The 11,689-nt window shown below is 38.2% G+C and overlaps 1 protein-coding gene across 1 annotated transcript; it reads right to left on the bottom strand.

The window, feature by feature from the left end:
* Positions 1–1,722: 1,722 nt before the first annotated feature.
* On the bottom strand, positions 1,723–9,239 carry LOC134574984 (homeobox protein vex1-like). The gene is made up of 4 exons (XM_063434097.1): positions 9,223–9,239; positions 3,180–3,897; positions 2,680–2,891; positions 1,723–2,168 (listed from the first exon to the last, which is right to left on the bottom strand). Exons 2-4 carry the CDS (start codon positions 3,877–3,879, stop codon positions 1,782–1,784), a joined length of 1,299 nt encoding a protein of 432 aa, XP_063290167.1. The 5' UTR covers positions 3,880–3,897; positions 9,223–9,239; the 3' UTR covers positions 1,723–1,781.
* Positions 9,240–11,689: the final 2,450 nt, after the last annotated feature.

The following is an 11,689-nucleotide window of genomic DNA, read 5'->3' on the forward strand; positions in this document are numbered from 1 at the left end:
TTTCCTTAATAGTGTGCATAATGTGGTTAAATAATGAAGTGCCAGCAATTAATTCTGTAACACTGTACAATGGGTGGTCTAACAGACTAGTATTTGTAACTAGACAAGCTGGACACAGAAACATGGTGTTGAGGGCTCTGCTCAAACGCGCATGCATGCTAGAGGGAGTGGGGTAAAGTGACCCAAGAGGTATGGGTAGGATGTATATTATGTACGGGAAAAAGTATGGAGCTAGAATACCAAGATCTCTACAGGGTGTACTTGGTATTTATTTGTACAAGACATTTTGTATGATATCATGCAAAATTAGATTTAAAAGGACACTCCAAGCCCCACATCCACTGCAGGCCCCTGTAGTTGTTATAGTGGGAGGATGTAATTCCCCAGTTGTTTTAAATGGAGCGTCTTCATACAAACCGGAAATCCTCCAGGTTCCTGCGGCCAAGTCCCTCGTTCGGCCTTTTGCTCAAGATACATTTAAAAAAATTTTTTTTTATAAATTTGACATGGCTAAATGTTCATTGGTTGAGCATATAATCTGATCCGCCAATGGATGCCACCCAAACATGGACACAATAGACACTGCTAACGCTACCGCAATCAAACTGCTTAAATGGTTTGACATCAAAGCAAAAGGACCACTGCAGAGGGCATGCAGGTACCATCTCGTCAAAAAATCTGTAGTAGTGGTAATGGTTCTCAGAGAGGCCTATAACTACTTCTGTCCCAAAACCATAGATGCAGCAAGGCAACATTGTAGGGTTTATACACTACACTAGGCATTATAGGAAACTGGGAAAATATACATGCATGAAAATACAAACAAACAACCTTGAGACGCAAATCCTAAATAATCTGAATTGGGTAAAATAAAGAAATATCATCCATTCTTAAAACTCTGCTATGTTGCCTTAACCCCTTAAGGACCAAACTTCTGGAATAAAAGGGAATCATGACATGTCACACATGTCATGTGTCCTTAAGGGGTTAAAATGCACTCATAGCAGAAGGAAGAAAGTTAAAGGGTTGCATTAAATACAGAATGCCACTTCACTATTTAACTGTAGAAACCCCTTCTATTTAAATGGTAACTCCACATTATATATATATATGCTTATTTCTGGGTTATTCATTGGAAGAATGAATTACTGGGAAATTAAAATGTATTTAAATTTTTAGACTAAAATAACTGAATTTAAAAACATGCCTGACTAGGGATTTTTCTTTTATTTATTTTTGCAGTAACGGACTTGAGTTTGAATTTCTCTAAAAAATCCAGAATTCAGACTATACAGAGATTAAATAATTTAATTGTGTTTGCCTTTATAGAACCAGACAGCCAATGAAACATTCTATTGTGCTTAACTGTAATATGAATTGCATTTGTCATTTTTCATTGAATCCATATAATTGGTATAGAAGGCAGGAGAATAACCAAAATTTGATCCCAACAACAGAACTACGGATTAAAATCATTTTATTAACAACTCAATGATTTTATCTCTTAAGGAAGACAAAGTAAAGCCTTATGCAAGATGAAATCTTAACAATATTCAATATGAATAACAATCATTGTCCCAAACTTTTTGCTGGCTGACAGAAAGTTGTGGGACACAAATCAAACAACAAGGGTACAACCCCAAAAATGGAGAAAAATAAAAAAGTAAAAATATATATTATATATAAAAAGATTTGAATTTTACAATTAAAAACTGTGTGCAAATATTTTTCTTTCAAAATCAACGAGTCTACATGAATGTTTTTTCAGTCTGTGTAAACATCTAAAAATATGGCCTCTCCCCATGGTACACTGGTGGGTACATATGGGGTTGAAGTTTTGGGTATGACCTCTGGTCATGGTATCCAGGAGGGTACATTGCAGGTTGCTGTGGTGTATACATCATTGGACGGACTGTAGCATTTAATGGATTGTAAGGGTTTGAGGCAGGAAGGGGGTAGGGGTAGGTTCCGGTCATAGAGTTTAATTGTGGCTGAGAGTAGGCCATCGGTTGAGGTCCACTGTGTATAGGCTGGGCATAGAGAGGTCCAGGCTGTTGAAGATGGTAACCAGGAAGGCCAAACAGGTTGGCAGCATAAATTGAGCTGTGCCTGACATCTTGAGTTTCACGTTTCTGTTTCATTCTGCGGTTCTGAAACCAGGTTTTGATCTAATGGGAAAAAATGAATAATAATTTTGGTTATTTCTCAGTTCACTTTTGTTTTCATAATTATAGTATTTTGCATGCAATTGTTGTGCTGGATCCCAACTGTCCATGAGGGGGGGGGGGGTGGGGAGGGGGAGGGAGGGGTTGACACAAATGATGGGAGTTATATATAAAAAGCATTGGGGCAAAGTTCTAAACGTACAGCTTTCACCATAGAAACCAATGGATTGTTCCATCTTCATTAGGTAAATCTTAAACATTAGACTTTTGTATATTTATAATGAAACAAGCAGGACGCTTTACTCAGGTGTGAGTTGTTGGGTATTCAAAATAAATTTAAAAAATCAAACTTGGAAGCATAACTGACCTTTCAAGTTCACCTACTTGGGTCTAACATTTTACGTGACCTTTGAGATTCCCAGCAATTCTCTATTCAGCAAAAAGCCCGGCTGTTAAATCTACTTTTCTGGTTATGCCCCCAACCCCCTGGATCCATCAGAAGAAAGTATCATACCTGGTTTTCAGACAGCTGGAGCTTGTTTGCCAGTTTTCTTCTACTGGATTGGGTGAGATATTTCCCCTTTTTGAAGGTTTTCTCCATAGTAGCAATCTGTTCACATGTAAAAGCTGTCCTCAGTCTGCGGGTCATCTTGCCTGTATCTTCATTTGATGAGGTTTGTTGGCCAGCCTCACAGCCATAACCAGAGTCCTCACTGCCCCTGCGACCTATAAACACAAGGAAAGCAAAGCAACTGTTAGCTCATCTACTCCAAATAAACATAATGCTGAACTTCTAAACAAGTTATGTTATACTAAGGACATGCGTTTAATATCAATCTTGAAATATAAAAAGTTGCCACTTTGAGAACATTCAAAAAATATTTCATGGTGGAGGTACAACATTGTCTGCCCTCTACTTATAGTTCTCAAAGTGCAACACTTGTTTGGCATTTTTTAGACTATGTATACAAGTTATATAAATTGTGAAAATGCAACAAATGAACGTGTACATACCAGAAATAGCGTTTCCAGGGCTTGAGGAGATCTGTGTGTCTGGCTGCTCCAGCTGAGGGCTGTTGCCCAGGAGATCTGTAGATGGGGAGGCTGGACCTGAACTGCTTGGTGAGAGGGGACTCAAACCATCAATAGCGGGGCTTTGAAGGTCAAACACGGGGCTGTGTAACTCAGACGAACCCACCGAGGTCACCAGTTGTTCAACTGAATATGGGGAAGCTTTGGAGTCATAGATTGATAATTCACTACACCACGACCCTGCAGGAGACAGGGTTCTGCTGAGGCAGGGAGACTGCTGACTGTCCTCTACACAAGATCCTGGCATAGAGTTGTCCATTTTCAGAGGTAACCCAAAGGCAGTCCTTGGACTCTGTGGAAGTGAGACCGTTTCTGGTTGGATAATTCCTGGGTAAATAAGTTGTACAGTGTCCTCGGCCTGAAGAGGCTTTCTGTCTCTGGAGCAAGGAGAGGTCCTCAAATCTGTGGTCAATGGGTTGAGTAAGGCGTGAGATTCCCCAATCAGCTGGGACAATCCGAGTTCAGCGTTGGTCATATTGTTGCTACTTTGGGCAAGCCAGGAGACTGAATGGAACGCTCTGAAAGGTTTCACGTCTTGTAACATTGTGTCCAGCATATCTGGAGCTTGTGGGTTAGGAGTGTCTTCAAAATCTACCTCCATGGCTTCTTTATACAGGTCCATTTTAGAAACCCCCGCCCCCTGTAAACACACATCAAAGGCAGAGATTAGTGACATGGAATTGTTATCAATTAGTATTACCTCAGAGCAAAGCCATTGTTTGTCACTTGCTATTCACTGATCTGGACTCTCACAGAGCACTGGCTCCACAATGTCTGGTAGCCATGATTAGACTCAGCAAGTTGGAACCTAATTTACATGCATTCCATATCCTCTCCTTGACCAGCCACTGACCACCTGGAAAACATGAAATCCTATGGAGACAACACCAGTGCTATACTGAAATATAGAAGCTATGGCAGATACATCCACAATATGCTAGATATTATGTAGTGATAGAATTTATTGGTTCAAATATTAGGATGTACATTACTGGGCCATTGAGCGATTTGATCAGGACATTATAGGTCACATGTTAAATATTGTAAAAAGTCATCTAAAATTTGAATTGCTAGGTACTTCTATTGGATAATTTAACAAGAACCCTTTAGAACTCACCTGCGGTCCAACATACACTATACTTTCCAGGAGAGGAACGGACTAATTAATATTACATGAAACTTAAAATTTTACTCAAACGTTATAAGCAGGTTGGGGGAAAGGGGTCAGACATGAAAAATAGGTAAATAATTTAGTGACAGTAAGTGGTGGTAATTTCTGATGGGAGTTTAGAATTGGAAAATACTTTGTACAAATTAATAAATATTGATACATTTGCAGGAGTATTTTATTATGTTTCTTTTGGGGTTTTTCCAGTTAAAAAAAAAAACAAACAAAAAAAAAAACCTCACACAAACAATACAATATGGCATTGAAATCATGGTCTAAATCCCTTTATGATTTCCTGAGGGCTTTTACAAAGTCACTTTCGATGTGAGATAGACAAATTAGGTTATATGCTAAACTATGAAGCAGCCCATTGTGGACACTTATTAACCTGTACCCATTTACGTTTATGGAAGGCACGCTAAGTGATTCATTCACAAACAATATTTACACCCTAACTCTACTTTGTAATGGACAATGGGATTACTTTAACTCAAATTCAAACATCTAGCCCAGAATTAACGTGGAATAACACATCTCTGCTCAATATACATTCCTATTTTATTTAAATTAATGGAGATTATCTTGCTAATGATAAAAGTTCATTTTAAAATATATGAATGTCTAACAATTCTATGTACAGAATACATTAGAAGAAATATATTGTCATTGAAGGAACACAGGAGTTATGTACTAGACTGAGCATTCCAAGTCAATTCAATGTGCTTTGCAAATTTATGGCCATCATTTATTATATTTAAACTGACTTGGAGAGGTTTTCCAGCCCAGACCAGCCATTTTAATGTTACTTTTCTAATTCCACTTTAAATCCTCACTTTAGTAAATGCCAACTACCCCCAGGATCCTCAGCCACTGACACATATCTGTCCTGCCAAAATGTAACCAGCTCTGTCAGATTAATACATGTAATCAGATGGTCCATCTAATTAGTAATGTTCCAGGCTATATTCAGATATTTATGTATTTATTTATTGGGGGGTGGGGAGGTGGGTAGGTTACATGCTGCATTCAAAATAAATAGAGATTGATGGACCAAATGCACAGTATAAACACAGTAACATTAGGTCTTTAATACATTTTAAATGTTTGATAAATGCAGATGACTTGATAATTCAGAATATCCCTGTCTCAATGCAGATACATGATGAATTTATGTAATGTGGACCCAACATTATAGCACCAGTCACTATTAGCTCTCTAGTGGGCTATATATTGCATATTACATGGCATAATGATTATTATATGGTCTCAGGATAGCCATATAATATAGAATTCTGTCCTGAGTGTAGCCAAGCAATATACAATGCTGTATTTATACAGGGCAGTAGATTAGTTACTGCTTATGTGAGCTCAATACAGGACAGGATATTATACAATGTATGGCTGTATACCAATAACACAGATTGGCCAAACTCTGTATAGAGTATATCGCGTTGCAGGATTCTATATACTACATATTACATGAGTATATTATTAACCCCTGGACTTCAAACCGTATATTGCAAGACTCAACTCACTGTATCACTGGGCAGGATAGCATTTGCAGTAAGCCCCCCACCCCACATATATTAACCAGGTTCTCTATAGCCCTGGTGCTTACTGGACTACAATTCTCAGCACTCTCCACAAGTTTATGTCCACTTGAGAGTGATGGGAGCTGTAGTCCACAGATAACAAGAATGCTTGATATAATGTGATCATTATTAAATAGCCTCAGGGGGCATTCAGACCCACTTTTACTCCAGACCTTACAAATGAGTCTTTTGAACTCCCCTATTCTATCCCAAATCGCCAGTGACCCTTGGCCTTTTGTTTCCCAGCACTGATACTGTGTGTGTTTACAAGGCCTGGCAGGGTGGATTAACCCTTTAAATACCAAACTGGGGACCCACTTTTCTTCTCTTACAATGCTTCATATTAAAAAAAAAAAAAAAAATCTGGACTGCATGCTACTATAATAAATATGAAGTCCCATCATAGGACATTTGACGTTCTATTTACTAAACAGATTATTGCACGCTGTCAGGTGTTGCCTTCACAATACATTATCACCTACACCTACTACTTCTTTATGCAAACGACCCTCTTAATAGCCCTACCCCTCTCCCCAGGACACTGGCGCCAGCATTTTGCACTATAGGCAGAGGAGAGAGACAGAACCACTTCCTTTACTTAACATGTACATCAAAGACATTAGGAGAGAATTGCCAAAGTATTTAGCACCTATACAAACTGTATGTAACAGACGGTGGAGGGGTCATAATCTTCCCTGTGTATATACAAGGGGAGACTGTCTTGGTGGGACAAGAAATTGCATTAAACTCTTTATCAGATCCAGATAGCCTTGATCTGATGCTCACATCTCATTCATCTGATTAAATCTAGATCTTGTCTAAAAATTCTGATCCAGAAATTCCAGTGAGTTAAATTATTGAATGTAAAGCAATTCAGCGTTCTAAAAGTAGAACGTTCAGAACAATAATAAATAACATGTATTTTTTGGAGATTCCATTTTAGAACTTAATCCTAGAATTAGTTTTTTCTTTCCCAACAAACAATCCAATATGTCTCTTGTAGTAACTTGCAATAAGACAACAATATTCTTTTAAATATTCGTATCATATAAATATTTACTGTTTAGTCTATTAACACTTTATAGTATTTCACAATGAGTGTTTTTCCCTTTTATGGATCTTAGTAAACAAGAAAGGAAGTACACCCCCTCCCCCCCTTTAATAAGCGGAGAGGTTGTGTAGTCCCTTTAATACGTGGAGAGGTTGTGTAGTTGAAGGGTTTTGAGGTCCCTTTAATAAGTGGAGAGGTTGAAGGGTTGTGTGGTCCGTTTAATAAGTGCAGAGGTTGTGTAGTTGAAGGGTTTTGAGGTCCGTTTAATAAGTGGAGAGGTTGTGTAGTTGAAGGGTTTTGAGGTCCCTTTAATAAGTGCAGAGGTTGTGAGGTCCGTTTAATAAGTGGAGAGGTTGTGTAGTTGAAGGGTTTTGAGGTCCCTTTAATAAGTGCAGAGGTTGTGAGGTCCCTTTAATAAGTGGAGAGGTTGTGTAGTTGAAGGGTTTTGAGGTCCCTTTAATAAGTGGAGAGGTTGTGGGCTGTGAGGTCCCTTTAATAAGTGGAGAGGTTGTGTAGTTGAAGGGCTGTGAGGTCCCTTTAATAAGTGCAGAGGTTGTGTAGTTGAAGGGCTGTGAGGTCCCTTTAATAAGTGGAGAGGTTGTGTAGTCGAGGAGACAGTTGGACATTTAGCCGAGATTTCTTTACTAATCGCTGATAACAAGATGCCACTTTGAAAGCCAAATAGACTTGCTAATTGACACTTGATTTTCCACACGTTTTCCTTTCATCGTAGAGCTATGGTTTACCATACTGGGTAATCTACAGTGCTTAATGAGTTGTTTAACATCTCAACAGGATCCCAATGAGATGTGAATGTGAGCCCTCTGATCTGTGTTTAAGATTCAATTATGGCGGAAGCTTTGATGATAACCCACCCATAGAGAGTCCCTCTTGGGAGTTATTCTGGGACAGACTCATTGAGGGACACAAACCATAGTCACCATATACTGTACATAAAGCGTTAGTATTGGACATTTCTTCATTCCTTATAACACATTCTGAATTAGCAGCACTGCATATTCTCATCATTAATAAAACTAGACCACCCAAACCCCATTTACCATATAATACAATATAGCAGTTACCTAAAAGGTTAAAACAACACCAGATAGTATACCTGAGGTCCAAGATGGGTAAACTAAATCAATAAATCTCTTTAAAGTCCACCTGCTATTAAATTCTATAAATCAGAACATGGCAAGGGGTTAGACCAATACATTTATAGCATAAAATTACCAATTAAATCAATACAATTCTCAGATACGCTTTAAAATAAGGTTATTGAAAATGTCACAGGGCAGTGGGGCCATTTCTAATAAAGCTGATTAAATTCTGGAGGAATTTTCTTTGTGTGTGTGTGTGTGTGTGTGTGTGTGTATGTGGCTTTTCAAGTAGTTAGATGTAGTGTTCACTTTAACCCCTTAAGGACCAAACTTCTGGAATAAAAGGGAATCATGACATGTCACACATGTCATGTGTCCTTAAGGGGTTAATCTGAAGTTGGTAGTTCCTGTGATTTGTTGTGAAGCAGACAGTTGGACTGCTTCCCAACAATCTTTTTTTTTCTTGACAATTTCCTCACATCCTTGCTGATAGGTGGGCACTGCATGAAAAGTGTTGCCTGGTGATATAAAAAACTACATATGCTTCAGGAGAAAATGAACCAGTTAATCAAGGCAGTTAGTTTAGATTAACAGCAATATGAAGAAGGATTCACATACAGAATGATCTGGCAGACCGGATACAGGTAGGTTGGAATGAATGGTCTTCTAGTTTATTATAAGCCTATACAGAGCTCTCTGTGCTATGGTGTGTGTATGTATATATATATATTCTTGTAAATTACCCAGCAAGAGGTAAACTATTCAGTAGAGAATCAGTGAATCACTGCTATTATAATTAAAGCTTCTATTATTTGTTAAAATGTGCTTCAGACATTCATAAATACAGGATATTAATTATTAATTTTATAAAGTGCAACATGTTTACCTCCCCATTATCCAAACTGAGAGTCTTTTCAAAAACAGAAAATCCCCCATGTCAGGGGCAGAAGTAAAGGGGATTAAGCATTTAATTAGAAGCCCACCACTAAACTCATTTATACTCTTATAATTTAATTAATTATACATTATGACTTTATGCTTATTTACTTACAGAGAAATTGTCTTCCCTCCTTTACACACATATATATATATATATAGTGACCATTTGTTGTAGTTTATATTGAACAGTATTAATGGACCACCTGTGGGAGGTGGGCTAAACCCAGAGCGTTAAAACTGGTTTATTCACTAAACTGAGAACTCTGGGGAATCCAAAGTGAATTTTAAATTCAGGTCTAAAGTAGCTGGACCGGAGAAAGGCTCTAAGTCAGTTATACTTCCACTACAGCCACACTGGGCTGTAATCTGAAACTCACTTTCAATTTATCATCATTCTCCCTATAGTAAAATAACCTTTAACCCCTTAAGGACCAAACTTCTGGAATAAAAGGGAATCATGACATGTCTCACACGTCATGTGTGCTTAAGGGGTTAAAGTCTTTGCAAATAAATTGCTAAATTTGTGTATTAAATTTTAAATTCGATTTTGAAGTGGATTTAAATTGAGTATTTGCCAAAGGCATTCTTTTAATGCAGTTTCTAGTATTCATTTACTTACATATTTAATGAGTTGTTTAACATCTGGGCAGACATGTTAGCTGCAAATGCAGCTATGCAAATGTGCTTTTTAACATAATTTTTAGATCTATTTTGGTAAATTTATATTTGATCTATGTTAATTTTTCTACATAGTGTTTGCATTTTTTTTAATTTATGGAGGGGAGGGAGGCATGTTTATTTGCGGTCTACAGGTAAAATCTAGATTTATTGGGGGTACCTGAGTAACCACTCCAGAGATGTAAACGTGACCTTTTAAATCAGCCCTAATATTCTGTATTTTACATCAAATTAAATTCAGACAATCCTAATGGCATGGCTAAGCAGGCTTGCTTAATTTATGTATGAATGTATAATGTATTTATTCATAGGGGATTTTATTTTTCTGTTGGACACGGTTTGAAAGTGCCTCCATTTTATTAGAACTTCACAGCAGAGGTGACCGAGAGCAGATCTCCAGCTGCTTTAGCACTGCAGGCCCCATAATGCTCTGCTAACGCTCAATTTGGCCACAACTGCTCTACAAGTCTGTAATGATATCCACAAAGTGTGGATTCATGATTCTCTGATTAAAATATAGTCACAGCTTGACAAAGGCCTATGTGCAGGCGAAACGTTGCATTTCTTGTTCCAATAAAACTGCTTGAAGATTGGTCTGGAGTGCCTAGATTATATTTATTTCTTCAATGACTGTACTGGGTTTTCCAGCCCCAGGTCTGAAGCACCTAGGTCTGTATAGAAGTGTATGTCTTCGTTTCCTTACATTGATGACCATGCGCATGTATAATAGGCAGGGGTCATGTGTACTTTGCACCAAAGCCTTCACTGGATTGTAGACTAGAAGGTGCAGGATATCTGTGAAAAAAACTCTCCCAAAAGGCATTGATCCTAATATCTGTGTGTGTTGGTCCTTGCACTTCAACTCCATTGTCAGTTATTATTACTGTAATGTATAAAGTGCCAAGATATTCAGCAGTGCTGTACAACTGGGGGGGAAGGGAGGGGGGGGAAACAATACAGTATAAACAGACCAATACAAAAGGTAGGACACTGCCCATGAGCTTACAATCTAAAGCAGGCTTCCCTAAACGCCGGCTCTCTAGATGTTGCTAAACTACAACTCCCATGATTCTATGCATGAAATAGATAGGCTGAGAATCATGGGAGTTGTAGTTCAGCAACATCTGGAGGGCCGGCCGGAGTTTGGGGAAGCCTGATCTAAAGGTTCGAATGGTAAAATGGGACAAGAGGTAGCAGAGGAATTTGGAGGTGATGACAGAATTAATTGTATAATTGTAGAAACTGATAACATGTGAAGGGAGTGAGGCGGTGATTGACTGTGGTTCCAAACAGCTGGAAGAGCATGTTAGTTAGAAGGAACCGGAGTGGGTGGGTAGAGCTGAGCAGAACTCAATTATATTATCCCCTTAAGGACACAACTTCAGAAATAAAAGGGAATCATGACGGAATATTTCCGTCAAGTGTCCTTAAGGGGTTCAATAAGTCAAGCGGGAGCACCACAGATGCTCGCAGACCAAGGGGACTATGTTGGCCACAGTGTGAGCTTTCTTGTTGAATTTTTAGAATCTATTTAACATTTTAAATGATTGAGTTGAGAAAGAACCACCATTAGATAGTTCAGTGTTATCTTTAATCTGGTTTCAAGCTCACAAACTACTTCGGACAATTGAACAAGAAAACTCAAACATTTCCTGGTATTTTCTGATTGCCCGGATACATTGTTCTGGGTCTCTTGGTTTCACTGTCATAAACTTTCTTGTTTCAGTTTTAGGAGCCCATCCATATACTGTGATCAATATGCAAAACTATATTGAGACTTGCTGTCTTTTTTGATGCCATTTAATGTAGTGATTAATGACATTTTGAGGGTTGTTGCCAAAAAAAAAAAAAAGACTAACATGAGCATACCATAAGGTTTAAACCTCTACTTGTTTATTTTT

Source organism: Pelobates fuscus, chromosome 10 (genome assembly GCF_036172605.1).
Source record: "Pelobates fuscus isolate aPelFus1 chromosome 10, aPelFus1.pri, whole genome shotgun sequence".
Classification (NCBI taxonomy): domain Eukaryota; kingdom Metazoa; phylum Chordata; class Amphibia; order Anura; family Pelobatidae; genus Pelobates; species Pelobates fuscus.